General features: G+C 53.6%; 1 protein-coding gene across 1 annotated transcript; it reads left to right on the forward strand.

The window, feature by feature from the left end:
• The first annotated feature begins 3,318 nt into the window (after positions 1-3,318).
• SPPL2C (signal peptide peptidase like 2C) lies at positions 3,319-5,504 on the forward strand. Its single transcript, XM_025436659.3, has one exon. It carries the CDS (start codon positions 3,411-3,413, stop codon positions 5,391-5,393), a length of 1,983 nt encoding a protein of 660 aa, XP_025292444.1. The 5' UTR covers positions 3,319-3,410; the 3' UTR covers positions 5,394-5,504.
• Positions 5,505-15,199: the final 9,695 nt, after the last annotated feature.

The following is a 15,199-nucleotide window of genomic DNA, read 5'->3' on the forward strand; positions in this document are numbered from 1 at the left end:
TTTTTACGGCTGAATGATATTCCATTGTATGGAGAGACCGTGCTATCCATTCACCCGTTGAAGGGCATTTGGTTTCTCTCCACCTATTCCAAGTTACTGCGAATAGTGCTGCTATGAATATTCATGTACATTTTTTTGAACACCTGTTTTCAATCCCTTTGTTAGGTACCCCCAGAGGGTGGGATTGCTGGGTCATATGGTAACTCTACGCTTCACTTACTGAGGACCCGCCAAACTGCTTTCTACATACAGGCTGGTGGCTGCACCATTCCACATTCCCGCCAGCACCGTAGGAGAGTTCCAATTTCTCCACATCTTCACCAGAACTTGTTACTCTCTGTGTTTTTAACCATAGCTGCCTCAGTGGGTGTGCTGGTCTGTTTGTAGGAAACCCAAGACCCCCTATTGGGAGAGCAGAGCCCCAAGTGAGAATAAAAGCAACATCAGCTGAGGCCGAGACAGTTTTATTATCACAGCACTCAGGAAGGGGCTGGCTGGAATGCAGAGAGGTCTTACTTTCCTGACCGCCCCTGACCAACGTGCCAGTGCTTCCCTGCAATGGGATCCCATGGCAGGAGTGGCTGGCAGCCTTCCCCAGGCCCCAGGCCCTGCCACGTGTCCCTGTCCCCAGCCGGGAGTATGCTCACTAGTCTGCTGGCTTTGCTCCCTAACATATTTCTGACAGTTACCTTGTCATTATAATTACTGTTTGTAATCGAATTAAACGTTAGAGCCATGGATGAAACAGAATTGTACAAACAAGGAGAAATGTTGTCTCTTCTGAAAACTCTATTGAAAGACACAATCTGAGTCACACAAACAACTAGCTGTCAACCCAGGTGGGGGTGAGACGAATGTAAATACCTGGGTGGGAAGAGATTGGCAGTCTACGTGGTTCTAGTTGCCAACCACTTCGCAAGGTCCTTTCAGCCTGCCTTCCATCCCAATGAACCCAAAGCTGGATGTTGGGAATGGTGTCGCATCAGCGCAGATTTTGTAAGGAAGGCGACTTGGAATGCTGGGGGATGGGCCCATAATCGATGCAGACGTGTTAAGGAGATCAGTGACTGTGCGCTCCATCAAAGTGAAAATAAAATGTGTTTTATAGGTTGAATTGTGTTCCCAAAATGATATGTTGGAATTCTAAACTCCAGGACCTGTAAATGTGACCTTATTTGGAAATGGGGTCTTTGCAGATATAAGCGTGTTAAGATAAGGTCACTGGATGGGCCCTCAATGCAGTCTGAGAGAGAACGTCCGGTGACAGCAGAGGCAGAGATGGGAGTGGTATGGCTGTAGGCGAGGAAAAGAAAACCAAAGATTGCCAGCCACCATCCAGATGAAGAAGGGCTGGGGAAGGGTATGAGGAAGGGTCCTACCCAGAGTCTCCAACGGAGCATGGCCCTGCCAACACCTTGATCCTGGACTTTGTCTCAGTCAGCTCAGGCCATATAACAAATAGGCTAGGGGCGTAAACAACATGAACAATTTTGCACAGTTCCAAGAGGTTGGGAAGTGTGAGATCAAGGGGCTGGCTAAGCGCGTTCCTCGGGAGAGCTCTCTTCCTGGTTTGCAGACAGCCGCCATCAGACTGAATCCTCAAAAAGCAGAGAGTGAGATCCTCTCTCCTGTGTCTCTTATGAGGAAACAAGCCCATTCCTGAGGGCTCCACTCTGATGACACTCTTACCTCCCAAAGGTCTCACCTCCAAATACTAAATGTAAAGTGTGGAGATGACTTTTTAATGGGTCCCCTCTTCAACCGATTTTTTTTTTCAACACACACATCTGCTGGCCAATCCCCATCCTCTGAGACAAGTGGGCCAGCCACAGTTCCCTGAGTACACTGTGCAGAGCACAGCAGGGTTAGCCAGAAGCTCCTCCACCCAGCATGCTGGGTTTTAATCTTGTCTCTACCACTCACGTGTCACCTTGGAAAAGTCTCTTCACTGCCCAATGCCTCAGTCCCTTCTAGTGGAAAACAAGGTCATGAACTCACACATCCCACACATATTAGAATTCTATCACTTGCTCTTCCAGAATCTGAGAGTGGCAGAGAGATAGACAAGGTCTCTGTCTTCATGGAACTCAACCAGGGAGACACAGAAAATAAACTAGGAAACATATAAGCAAAGACTTGAGTTGTGATAACAAGTGCTAAGAAGTGTTTGCTCCTGGCCGTGGTCAGGGGGAGACCATTGGAGCACAGGCCTTTAGGATGAGAGCAAGCGGCAGGTGAGGCCTTCGGGCGGGAGGCAGAGCTGCATGGCCAGGAAGCCTGATGCTGTCAGGGAGCCGGGCAGCACCCTGGACAGGGCAAGACCTAAGGGAGGTGTCAGTTGTGGGGGCTGGATCTGAGGCCTGCGGCTGGGGTCTGTGGGGTGGGCTTCTCTAAGCTCAGGTTTACTCAGCCATGAAGTGGAGGTGTTCAGGGACGGTAAAGCTGCTATAACAAAGAGACCCACAATAAGCTGAGGGCTTAAGGAAGACAATGTATCCAAGAGTCTGTGGTAAGCGTCCCATACCATTGTTCCATGTAGACATCCAGGGTCCCGCTTCCTTTCCTTCTTCTCTTTCCATCCCTTAGGACAGCGTCCTCTCACCAGAGACAATGGTCTGCCTATGACTGGCTTGTGAGAAGGGAAGAGACGAACAAGGAGCCTCATGATCTCCGTCCAGGCTCCTGAGGGGTTCACATCATTTCTGCTCAATTCCATTGGCAAGAACTTGACCATATGGCCATTCCTAACTCCAAGGGAAGCTAGAAATGAAATTTTGGTCATGTGTCAATACAAAAGAGCGTGGCTTTTGAAGGAGGGCACACAGCCTCCCCGCCCCGCCTCCCCCCCCAAGCTGGATACAGTAATACCTCCCTGCAAGGACGTAATGAGTACAGATAAGAGTATGTGGCACTTAGTAAGTGCTCAATACAAGTTGGCAAGGTCACTGAGGTCAGGGCTCCCAGGGCCCTCAGGAACCCTCGAGTCCCATGTTCTCATTTCTGGGCGGCTGGAAAAACAAGCGCCGAGGGGAGAGGCATCTGCCCCGGAGCCCAGTCAGTGAGGGCCAAAGTTGGTCCAGAACTCACGTCTGGGATCCTCAACCCCAGCCCCTCGGCATTAATTTCAAATTACCTGATCCAGGCCCGCCAGGGGCTGAGCAGAGAGCGGGGACCTGGGCAACCTCTCTACCGGAGGTGGGGTGGTGGGACAGGCATCTAAGAGGGACCCAGTGCTCCAAAGCAGTGCCCTAGGCCCCAGGCTGCAGGCTTTGTGACCAGGTAGGTGTGGCTCCAGCTCCCAGACAGGAGGCAAGGCTGCTCTATGACAGAGGGCCACACCCAGCCCCTGGGAGGAGGCCGGGGCTGGGAGCCGCTGCCACCGTGGGGCGCAGCGCGGGTGGCTGGGGAGGATGGCGTGCCTGGGCTTCCTCCTCCTCCTCCTCACGAGCACCACCGCCCGGAGGCAGTACGGCGTGGTCCACGTGGTGTCAGAGAACTGGAGCAAGGACTACTGCGTCCTGTTCAGCTCCGACCACGTCACCCTGCCGCGGGACCTGCACCACGCGCCGCTCCTGCCCCTGCACGATGGCACCGCGGCACCCTGGTGCCCGGGCAAGGACTCCCCGGCCCGGGCGCGGCCCCTGCGCCAGGCCACCGCCATGGTCATGAGGGGCAACTGCAGCCTCCACGCGAAGGGCTGGCTGGCTCAGGGCCGCGGCGCCCACGGGCTGCTCATCGTGAGCCGGCTCGGCGGCCGGCAGTGCTCGGACAGCAGCCCGGGCCCCCAGGAGCGCCGGGCGCCGCGGCCGGGCCTCACCATCCCCGTGGCCGAGCTGCGCCACGCCGACCTGCTCGACATCCTCAGCCACACGCACGGCAGCGCCTCGGTGCGCGCGGCCCTGTACGCGCCCCCCGAGCCCGGCCTCGACTGCAACGTGGTGGTCCTCTTCCTCCTGGCCGTGGGCACCGTGGCCGCCGGCGGCTACTGGGCCGGCCTGAGCGAGGCCGAGCGGCTGCGGCGCGGGGCCCGAGGGGCCGGGGGAGGCGCGGCGGCCCCGGGGGAGGCGGCGGCGGCGGAGGGAGCCGAGGACGCGTCGGTGGACTTCACGCCAGCCGTGGCCGGGGCCGTGGTCACCATGTCCTGCTCCATCATGCTGCTGCTCTACTTCTTCTACGACGGCTTCGTCTACGTCCTGATCGCCACCTTCGGCCTGGGCGCGGGCACCGGCCTCTACAGCTGCCTGGCGCCCCTGGCGCGCCGCCTGCCCCCGCAGCTCTCCCCGCGGCCCCCGGCCGGCCCGCGGGCCTGTCCGCGGCTGCCCCTGCTGCTGCTGGCCGGCCTGTGCGCCGCGGTCACCGCCGCCTGGGTGGCCCACCACAACGAGGACCGCTGGGCCTGGCTCCTGCAGGACGCCCTGGGGGTGGCCTACTGCCTTTTCGTCCTGCGGCGGGTGCGGCTGCCCACGCTCAAGAACTGCGCCTCTTTCCTGCTGGCCCTGCTGGCCTTTGACGTCTTCTTCGTCTTCATCACGCCCCTCCTCACCAGGACCGGGGAGAGCATCATGGTGGAGGTGGCCTCGGGCCCCGTGGATTCCTCGAGCCACGAGAGGCTGCCCATGGTGCTCAGGGTGCCGCGGCTGAGCTTCTCAGCCCTGACCCTGTGCGACCAGCCCTTCTCCATCCTCGGCTTTGGTGACATCGTGGTCCCTGGCTTTCTGGTGGCCTACTGTCACCGCTTTGATGTGCAAATCCAGTCGCGCCAGGTCTACTTTGTGGCCTGCACCGCGGCCTACGCCGTGGGCCTGCTGGTCACTTTCGTCGCCATGGTCCTCATGCAGATGGGCCAGCCCGCCCTACTGTACCTGGTGTCCAGCACCCTGCTCACCAGCCTGGCTGTGGCCGCCTGCCGCCAAGAGCTCACCCTCTTCTGGACCGGCCAGGCCAGAGCCAAGACGCCCGCCCAGCCCGTGGCGGGGCTCCATGACGCCCCTTCATTTGGCTCTGAGCAGAAGCAGGAGGAGACGGCAGACGTCCACACAGCCGGCAAGTTTGAGGGGGCCACCGGCCACCTGGCAGGGGACTTGGACAGCAACCTGGAAGAGGACGAGGCCGAGGCCACCACCGCATCTGAGGATGAGGCCAGTGGTCTGGATGTCCACAGTGATAGCTCCGAGGGCTGGAACGATGCCAACCTGGACCCCGACGAGCTGCCTCAGGCCTCCCCCGGGTCCTCGGAGGAGCTCGTGCCGCTGATGCCACCGCCCTCAGTGCTGGGCCAAGCCCGGGCCCAGGCCCAGGCCCAGGCCCATGACACTGGCCTGCCCTGGATGGGGCTCCACAAGAGGAAGGGCGGGAAGGTGCAGAGGAGCATGTCAACCCACGCCCCCTTGTGAACCGGAACCCCGAGACCTGTGCCCCAAGGAGTGATGGCAGAGTACTTTGGAGCACAGCCACACGCAGCCCGAAAAGAAATAGGGGCATTAAAGATATTCCATATCCACCCAGCAGAGCTTCGTGGTTTGTTACGGCTGTAAGAAAGCGGTGACCACAGAACAAATCCATGCAGGTTCTGAGGATAGGTGCCAGTCCCCAATTCTGCAGAGTGATAGACGGGCCCAGAGAGGGCCCATGACTCACACGAAGCTACTCGAAGCTACTCGGCAAGGTCAGGATCTGCTCCCAGGGCTCACTGGACTATCCACCTTGCCATCCGCCCACTGTCCAAGCCAGGGCCCCAGCCCGGCCCCTCCTCCCCCCACCTCACCCCCCTGCCTGACTGACAGGCCCCATCCCTGGAGCCCCACCCCCACCTCATTGCCCATCTCTGCCTCTTCTGCAAGTCAACTGCACTATCACCGGTCTTTGATCACACCACATCCTCTGCCCCTGTCTTTCTGCACATGCTATTCCCTCTGGAGGGGATGCCCTTCTCAGCCCAGACAGAAATATCCCAACCTGGGTTCACTGAAACACTCCTAGACACCCTTCGAGTGCCCGCTCACATCCACCCTCCCCCCAGACATCCCTGCTCCCGGCATCCCAGACTGCAGCATGCATCTAGTGTGTTCCTGCACTCAGCCACCTGTTACAGCCCAGGCATTGGGTATGCACCTGCTGTGTGCACCACCCCGTGGTGGGCACAGAAGGAGGTTGCTGTCTAGCTGGGGAAGGGTGCTCGGAGTTGAAAACAGACAAGAACGACCCGAAAATCATCTCAAAGCGGGGAGGGAGAGATCGGAACCTGCATGGAAGAATTTAGGAGACCAGGGCTCTAGCTCCCCACACTCCCTTCACTGATTCTGGACATAGACTGGTCCTTTTGGACTGCAGTAGTCTCATCTTCAAAACAGTACTTATAGTACCGTGTCCACTGGAGGCAGAGGCATGGACAAGATGACCTCTTGAGGACCCCACCGTTTTTTAAGCCAGATGTAACGGTTAGTATGTTGTTTAAGCAAGAGAAATAAACTCTGGTGTCAGGAAAGGCCTCCTGGAGGAAGTTTTGTTGGAGGTAAGGGAATCACATCCACAGAGGCAGCGTGCTACAATGGTTAGGGTTCTTGCACCAGCTGCCCAACCGGAAATCCCAGCTCGACCACTGGCCTATAGTGTGTCACTGAGCAAGTGACTTAACCTCTCAGGGCCATGGTTTACTCATCTGTAAAATAGGATGATAATGAAAACCCTACTTATCATAGGGTTTGGGAGAGGTTGGAATGAGTTGGCTTATGTAAGGTGATGGACGTAATGCTTTATGAATGTTAATTCTGTTTCTATCACTCCCCTAAATCCAACTCCCACGAAGACTCTGAGTCCTGGCTCCAACTCCCCCCAACAACCACTCCACATTCAGCACCCCTGCCCCTACCTCCTGTAGTCAGAGAGGGCACACCAGACCCCACACACACGCCCCCCAGGGGGCTCCCCTCACCTAGAACTTTTTCCTCCTCTCACCCCCAGAATTGGGCCTGACCAACTCCTTTTCTCTCCAGCTCCAGCTCACATGCTCCCTCCTCAGGGAAGCCTTCCTTGATAACCTCTTTCTAAAGTAGACCCCAGCCTCTGTCACACTGCTGTACACCTGCCTGCTGGTTTTCTCAACTCCTCCAGTCTAGCGTCAGCTTCACGAGAGCAAGGACCACTCTGTCTCTTTCATCTGCGTGATACCAGAGCCCAGAAAAGGGCTGGGGTGTAGTGGGTGCTTGATTTATGTTTGTTGGAGGAATGAGTAAATGAGGAGTTGATCCAGCTTGAACTACGGAGGAAAAGGAGACTCCATGAAGAAGGCCTCACTGCCCAGGCCACTTTCCTGGGTTCCTGCATGGCCTGGTCAGTGCAGAGATGGGGCCCTGAGGGGCTGGTTGGGGCCTGGGCGTGGGGAGTACTGGGGCCAGCGCAGCGGGGTGCTGGTAAATGGGCACTTCGAAGAAAGCCCCCTTACTGGCCCGCTCTGCACCTGAAGGCCTGGGCCAGGCAAGGGCAGAGTGTGGAACCTGGGCCAGGACACTGACCGGTGGTATTGGCAGCCCCTCCCACTGGAGCCGGCAGCCATCTGGCCTGGACAGAGGGGCCTCGGCAGGCCCTGGCTCACCCCCAGCCTGGGCGGCCTCCCCACTGCTGACCTGCGTCACTGGGCCTGCCAGGGGTGGGCCTCTACCCCTCCACCAAGCCTGGGGGCGGGGGGGGGGGTTCTCTGGGCCCCCTCCACCCCCAGACTAGGGACAAAGGACGTCCTCTCCCTCTCAGGAATTTGCAGTCAGAGTGGCTCCCTGTGGCAGGAACTATGCCTGCCTTCCAGGAGAAGATTCTCAAGGGGAGAGAAGCCCCTCCCCGTCCACTCATGTCTGAACACCCCGCACTCAGGGAAAGGGGAGTCTGGCTCTGTCCTCACTGCTCCCCCTGCAGAGGCAAACATTCAGAGAGCATGCTCTCTGTAAAGTGGGGAGAAGAATACTACCCACCTTACCCTACCAAACGGTGAGGGGCTGAGCCTGGGTTCCAGGAAGCCTGCAGCGCTTCTGCCGCCATTCTCTGGCCGCCCAGGGGCCCCTGCTCCTGCCCTGACCCCGGAGCCAGTGTCTCCTTGTAGCTGTGGGTTCTGCTTCACTCTGCCAGTTTCCATTCTCAGGGCCTGGGTTGAATCCAGGTGGCACCTGTCAGAAGTGCCCAGAGCTAGCAGCCGCCACCTGAATGCCAGAGGGAAACAGGATACTGCATGTGTGCGTACATGAGGGAACACGCACGTGGACACACACACGGTCCATACAGGGCCCTCAGGTACACGTTCACACACACATACCTCCACTCCCTGCACACATGCATGTGTGTACTCGTGCCCAAGCACATGCCCCTGTACTGGACACTTGCACATACCTGTGCACACCCTCCACGCGGGCACACACGTACACGCAGCCAGGTTCTGACTTGCTGCTGCTGTCCCCTTCAGACTCAGCCCTGCCCCACCAGGCCTGCCTTGGGCCTGAGAACACAGGGGTGCTGATGCCTGGACTTCCCACCCCACGGGACCGAGCGGCCCTTCCCTGTGGGGCAGACTTTGAGAGGCACTGCTCAGACCTCCCTTTAAGGAGGGCGTTTGGTGGACAGTCCCCTCTGGGGCCACCTCAGCTTACCAGCCCAGGTCACTTTGCAGGAAGACGGGGGGATACAAAAGTCCGGCTAATAACGGAATAAGACCAGGTGCCAGGGCCTGGACATCTCTACCCAACGTGGGGATCCTCACACGGGCAGCCTTTGCCCTCTGAGCCCCACTGCAGTGGCACAGAAGGGGCAGGCCTGCATCCCAGCCTGATCCCCCTCCCCTTCCCCTTCCTTTGCATTCCTGACTCCATCTCAGCATCTGCTTGGGGGGGGGGGGGCAGAGCTCAACCTCTGACAGGTGAAGGCTAAGATGGGGCCAGAAACAAGCTTCCTGAGGCCACCTGCAGGGCTCCAGGTGGCAGAACCCTGGCTCTGGGGCTGTGCTTTGTTCAGTTTACCTGACATTTCTCTCTGTGGCCTCCCTTAGTCCCAGCAAGAACCCCTTAAGGGGAATAATTACAGCCTTGGTGGTTTTTTGTTTTTTTAAGTTAATATAGAGTTTGATGTTGGAGCCTCTGGATTCCCTGGAGAGCGAGAACCAGCAAGGGCCCATGAGATGCTCTAATCCACAGCTAAGGAAAGGAAAGCCCAGAGAAGGTCAGGATGTACTGAAGGTCACACAGCAATGAGATAGCAAAAATAGAACACAACTCTGGTCTTCTGCCTCCCAGCACAACAGCCAGGGCGAGCTCCATGCCTCAACCTTCTCTCCTCCACACATTCTGGTCTGCAAAGCAAGCATCTCCCAGGAAAACTTGGAGTCTACTCAGTCCTTTACCCTGTACCCCTCAGTAGGTACAGCTGTCCATTCCCACTGAGTAGTTGTGTGTGTTGCTTGATAAGGAAGGTTTGTGATTCAGTGTAAAACATCTCAGCTAGCTCAGGGGGACACAGTTGGATTCCAAGTCACTGCGACTTCAAAGCTCAGCATTGCTCTGCACTTGCCCTGTGAGCAACCAAGGCCACCCGTCTGTGCCTCAATATCCTTGTCCATTAAATGGTCTGCTAAGACTTAATCTTGTAGGTTTGTTGTAAGGATTAAATAAGGTGAGGTATGTGTATAAATCAGCTAATAGTTGCCAAGCACAAACAACAGGCTAGATATACACGTTACCGCTCATCACATGACACCCAAGGTTTACAGCAGGAGCTTCCAGGACAGCACTTGGCATGCACCCAAATGCCATCTTTCCCAGATCAGGTTACAGTTTCGCAGGACCCAGCTCCCAGAGGTGGGGTCATCTTCTTCCTGTGGTCCTCTCATTCATGCCCAGTGGGATGTGGTGGATGAATGGGTGAACAAGGATACCACCATGAGCAAGGTCCTTCCCTAGTTCTACGGACACCAAAAAGGTTCTGTGCCTTTTTTTCCCTGCAATTCTGAATTATGAGCGCGTTTGTGCTGCCACCTGCTGGTCAGTAAGATAAGAGCAGGTGGGCTCCCACTCTCGGGTCCGGGAGGGGCATTCCATTAGGGAACTTTGGAATAACTACAGTTAGGGATGGTATTCAAAAATATATATAATAACCTACCCATCAGCAGAGTTCTGGAGCTCCTGGGTTAACTCTTTAGAAGCTTGTTGTGAGAAGGTGGAGGTGTCCTGGAGAAGGGTCTGAAAGTATTTTGTTATTTTATGAAATGAAGTAGCCCCGACACAGCATCACTGAATGTCCTTGATGCTTGAAGATGGTTCCTGCTCTGACGCTTATCCCATGTCACAGTGTCAGGCCACCATGATGAAGTGTTTGTGGCTGCCAGCACGTGGACCATTGCTGGGAGGTTGGACTCTCCGTAGGGTCTCCCACCCTGAGGCCAGACCTAGTCCTTATTCTTAGAGGTTCACAGACACCCCTCCCACATTCCTCAGAGATCATTCATTTTGTTTGGGAACAAATCACTGCCCCCCACTGGTTCACTTTCCAAATGCTTAGTTTGACCTTTAGGAGTATCTCTTCCTAGACTCTCTAGAGCTCCACCAGGCAAGTAAGCCTGAGTCCAGGTCTTACACTTCATTCCTGAGCCCCGTGGGATCATGGGACACGGTCTTGGAGAGATCCCAGGAAGCGAGGCTAGAAAGGGAAACTGAGGCTGCTGCTGGGAGACCCTTGGATGTTGTTCTGAGAAATGCTTTCATAGCTTCCCCCATCCTCTTAGATACTTGAATGGTAGAGAAGACTGGAGGAGAGAGCAGTGTGTGAGGTCTGAGTGAGAGTGTTGGCAGAGACTCCAGATGCCTTCCAGAACTCTAGAACTGAGGACAGAGAGGGAAAGCAGCTTGCTCGAGGTCACACAGCAAGCCAATGACAAAGCCAAGACAACCAGGAACCTGGAAATGAACCCAAGAATTCTTCGCAAATAGGAGACCCTTTCTGGAATGTAAATGCTTGCTTTTCAGGGATTGCTTCCTCGGGTCCTATTTCCCCCACATACTTGGTCTTCTTAAAGCAGGAGGTGCCTGGGTCCAGAGAAAAAGAACTCCTCTGGGCAAAATCCTGGGCCTCCCATAACCAAGGCTGGGTAAAGCCTCACTAGTCCCTGTAGTGCCAACCCAGACAGTGAAGTGAACTCGGGTAGGAGGGACAGCCCTCCCGAGATTCCTTGTCCACGGGGTCCTCCAGGCCAACCACCACTGCAGCCACCAGAGTATAAGCCACGGGAGGGTCCCATCTCCACTCTCCTTGCTTAATCCTTAAAACTGACTGTGGTCAATTGAATAATGTCCCCTCAAGGGATATCCATATTCCAATCCCTGGAATCTATGAATGTTCCCCAGTATGATGGGGAAAGAAAGGACTTTGCAGATGTGATTAAGCTAAGCATCTTCAGATGGGAAGATCATTCTATATTATCTGGGTAGGCTCTAAATGTAATCATAAGGGTCCTTATAAGAGGGAAGCAGAGAAGTGTTACACACACACAGAAAACTATGATAGTAGAGGCAGAGGTCGGAATGATGTAGCCACAAGCCGAGGACCACCAGCAGCCACCAGAAACTAGGAAGAAACAAAGAATGAATTCCCTCTGGAGCCTCCAGGAGTGCTGGTCTGCTGACCCCCTGACTTCAGTGGGGTGATTGCTGACTTCAGACTTCTGACTTCCAGAACTGTGAAAGAATAAATATCTGGTGTCTTGAGCCACCAGCTCTGTGGTAATTTGTTAGAGCAACCACAGGGGGTTCATACACTTGTCAGCAAACATTCATAGGACAGGCTCCTATGTGTCCAGAACTGTGCTTGGGACCTAAACATTCTGTAGAACAGGTGGGACAAAGAAACAGCAAAACAGCAAAACTCCTAGTCTGTAGTTTTTTTTCTGCAGGGGACAGCCAGGCACAGGGGAGTCAGTGAAGGAGAGGCAGGAATTAGGGTGTCAATTACAATGGCAAAGAGCGTATTCTCAATTCAGGCTCCCAGGGACTTGTTTTTACTGTTAAATTATTTCATTTGGGAGAGAAAGTAGAAAGGACAAAAAAGCAGGGGGGAACACACAAATACCATTAAAATTTGGTATATTCCCATCCAGTCATTTTCTTTTCCTTTCATAGGCCTGTGCATGTTTCATTTACACATTGGTATTTTGCTATAAATATTCTATATAACCTTTGAACCTGGGCAGCCCGGTGGCTCAGCGGTTTAGCGCCGCCTTCAGCCTGGGGCGTGATCCTGGAGACCCTGGATGGAGTCCCACGTCGGGCTCCCTGCATGGAGCCTGCTTCTCCCTCTGCCTGTGTCTCTGCCTCTGTCTCTCTCTCTCTCTCTCTCCATTAAATAATTAAACCTTTAAAAAAATAACCTTTGAACCTATATTTGGAGCGAGCTATGTAGTATCCTAGAGAAGATAGAACTATATAGATTTTACATTCTTTTACAGATGCTTGGTCTGCTTCTCAGCAGCATGAAAAATATATTTGGCTGTAACTTATTTTATAGATTTTAGAAGATGTCTATAAGGTAGATCTAATCATTTTATTTCCAGGAAACTAGGGATACAAAAATCTTTGAAAGTTGTCATTCATTTCACTGAATTACTTTCCAAATCAAGCTTGTGACGATGCATCCCTTGTGTATGCTGTAAAATATGGATGTGGCCATTTTGCCACAGCCTCACCAGCATCTTTGCTAATGTGACATCATGATAAATAGCATCCCTTTAAACTTGCCTATTTCTGAATAATGGTGCGGTTGGATCTTTATTTCTCTATTTGGTTTATTAACAGAATACTCTCCATTCTGGGGCTTAGCAAAAGTCCAACCAGTTACCACTTCCTATCGATTCTGCTCCAGGAAAAAATCTCTGGGATCCATTTTCTCATTCCTACTTTTACGGACTTATTTGAAGATGTTGTCTCTCACGAGAACCATTAAGATCTTTGTTACAGAAAAGAGCACAATTGTTCTTGGTAATATCCCTCCAGCTGAAAGACCTCAGATGCCTCCCTACTGCCTGTCAAATCAACTTCAACTCTTCAGCTGGGTGTTGAAAGCCGTCCACAGCCAGCTTTCTCTGCCAGCCAAATTTGCCTCCTACCACCCCCCAGCCACTTTGTGTGTGTGGTTCCCTATGCTTACCCACACTCCATGCCTCTGCTGCATGGTTCCACTCACTTGGAATGTGCTTCTTCCACCTGCTCCTGATTCCTCCGTACATGGTATCCACGGAGATCAGCACCCATGTGCAGGGCCCTGTCCAAGGTCCTGGAGATGAACAGTTGCAGGATATAGTTCCTGACTCAAAGGGTTTTGCTGTCAAAAGCAGGTGCAAAAGGACACAGATACATTCTGATTAATTAGGAACCTTTTAGCTTCCAGAAATAAGAACCCACTCAAAGTATCTCAAGCAAAAAGGAGAGCTTATCGGAAGGATATAAGATTTCTCAGAGCACATGGGCCAACAACCCAATTGGGGCTCGTGGGAATTCTAAGTTCGAAAGCTGCCAGAATGCAAGGCTGCCCTCTCTGCCTCTCAGGGCTGCATAGTCTCTGGACATCCACTTTCTCCCTTCCTCTCCCGGAGCCAGCTGCCTCTGCACATTCATTTTGTTCTTGGCCTATTGTGGCACTGGTCTCAACTCTGTATCACGATCTCTTGGCCCAGGGATCACCACTGATGGGCAACGGCCTCTAATCAGACACCATTCAGAATCTCAAGGGAGAGAATTACTCCATTAGATTTATTCTATTTGATTAGGGTCCTGCTGTTGGCTGTTGGTGAGCCCATGGGCCCTTGACTGGGGCATCTATCCTTGGTTTAATCAGCTACGGCTAGAGAAGAAGGGTAGGGAGAGCAGGGTCAGATAATACAAACTGTTGTCAGAATCTGAATTTTTTAACATTTTTTTTATTTATTTATGATAGTCATACAGAGAGAGAGAGGCAGAGACACAACAGGCAGAGGGAGAAGCAGGCTCCATGCACCGGGAGCCCGATGTGGGATTCGATCCCGGGTCTCCAGGATCGCGCCCTGGGCCAAAGGCAGGCGCCAAACCGCTGCGCCACCCAGGGATCCCAGAATCTGAATTTTTACAGGACTTCTATGTTGTTTGTGTATTTATGAAAGTTTCGGGAACAGTGCCATAGAGCAGCAGTTCTCTGAATGATCTCTGATCCATCACTTGGGAACTCGTCAGAAAAGCAAATTCTGAGGCCCTTCCCCAGGGCCTGGAAGGTGTCTGGGAAGGAATTGGGTGCTTCACACAGGTGCTTTAAGCAAGTTCCATCCTCTGCCCTCTGTTTTCCACAGAGAAAATGCTCATCTTCTATCCATGATGGAGAGCCAGTGTCTTGCTTTTCACCTGTCACCTGTGAGGCTGCCAAAGAGAAACTGCCACACAGTTGCTTTATATAAATGTAACATGTTCGCCTTTGTTTATGCTGGTCAAAAGCATGTCACCTCTCCCTGTGGCCCTCATTTTCTTATTAAGACAGCATCAAGGCCAATGATTTCTGTTGTCCCTTCAAAGGATCACGGGTTTTAGTGCCCTGGTTGGTTCCCACCTGTCTTAGTATCCTGTGGTTGCTGTAAAAAATACCATGAACTGGGCAGCTTAAAACAATGGAAGTTTATTTTCTCACAGACCTCTCTCCAGGCCAGAGGTCTGGAATTCAGATATCAGTATGGCTGTGCTCCCTTTGAAAGCTCTAGGGAGAATCCTTCTTTCCCTCTTCCAGTTTCTGGTGACTCCAGGCATTCCTCGTTCTTGTGGCCACCTAATTCCAGCCTCTGCTTCCAACCTTATGTGGCCTTCTTCTCTGTTCTGTGTGCCTCACAGCTTCCTCTGCCTTTCTCTTATGAGTACACTGGTCATTAGACTTAGGGACCACTTGGATCAGCCAGGATGATTTTAACTTGAAGTTCTTAACTAATTACCTCCACAAAGACCCCTTTTCCAAATAAGGTCACATTCACAGGTACCAGGTAGACATATATTTTGGAGGGGCACCATTCAAAACACTACTCCACCCACCCTGCCAAATGTTTGGGACCAGACTGGGGACAAATGGTGTCCCTGTCTCGTCCCCATCTTTGTCCAGAGTAACTACAAATGACAAGATTTCTGGTTAACCCCATGTTTGAGCCAGAAGGAAAAGAATATGGCACAGC

The sequence above is a fragment of the Canis lupus genome, chromosome 9, assembly GCF_003254725.2.
Source record: "Canis lupus dingo isolate Sandy chromosome 9, ASM325472v2, whole genome shotgun sequence".
NCBI lineage: Eukaryota > Metazoa > Chordata > Mammalia > Carnivora > Canidae > Canis > Canis lupus.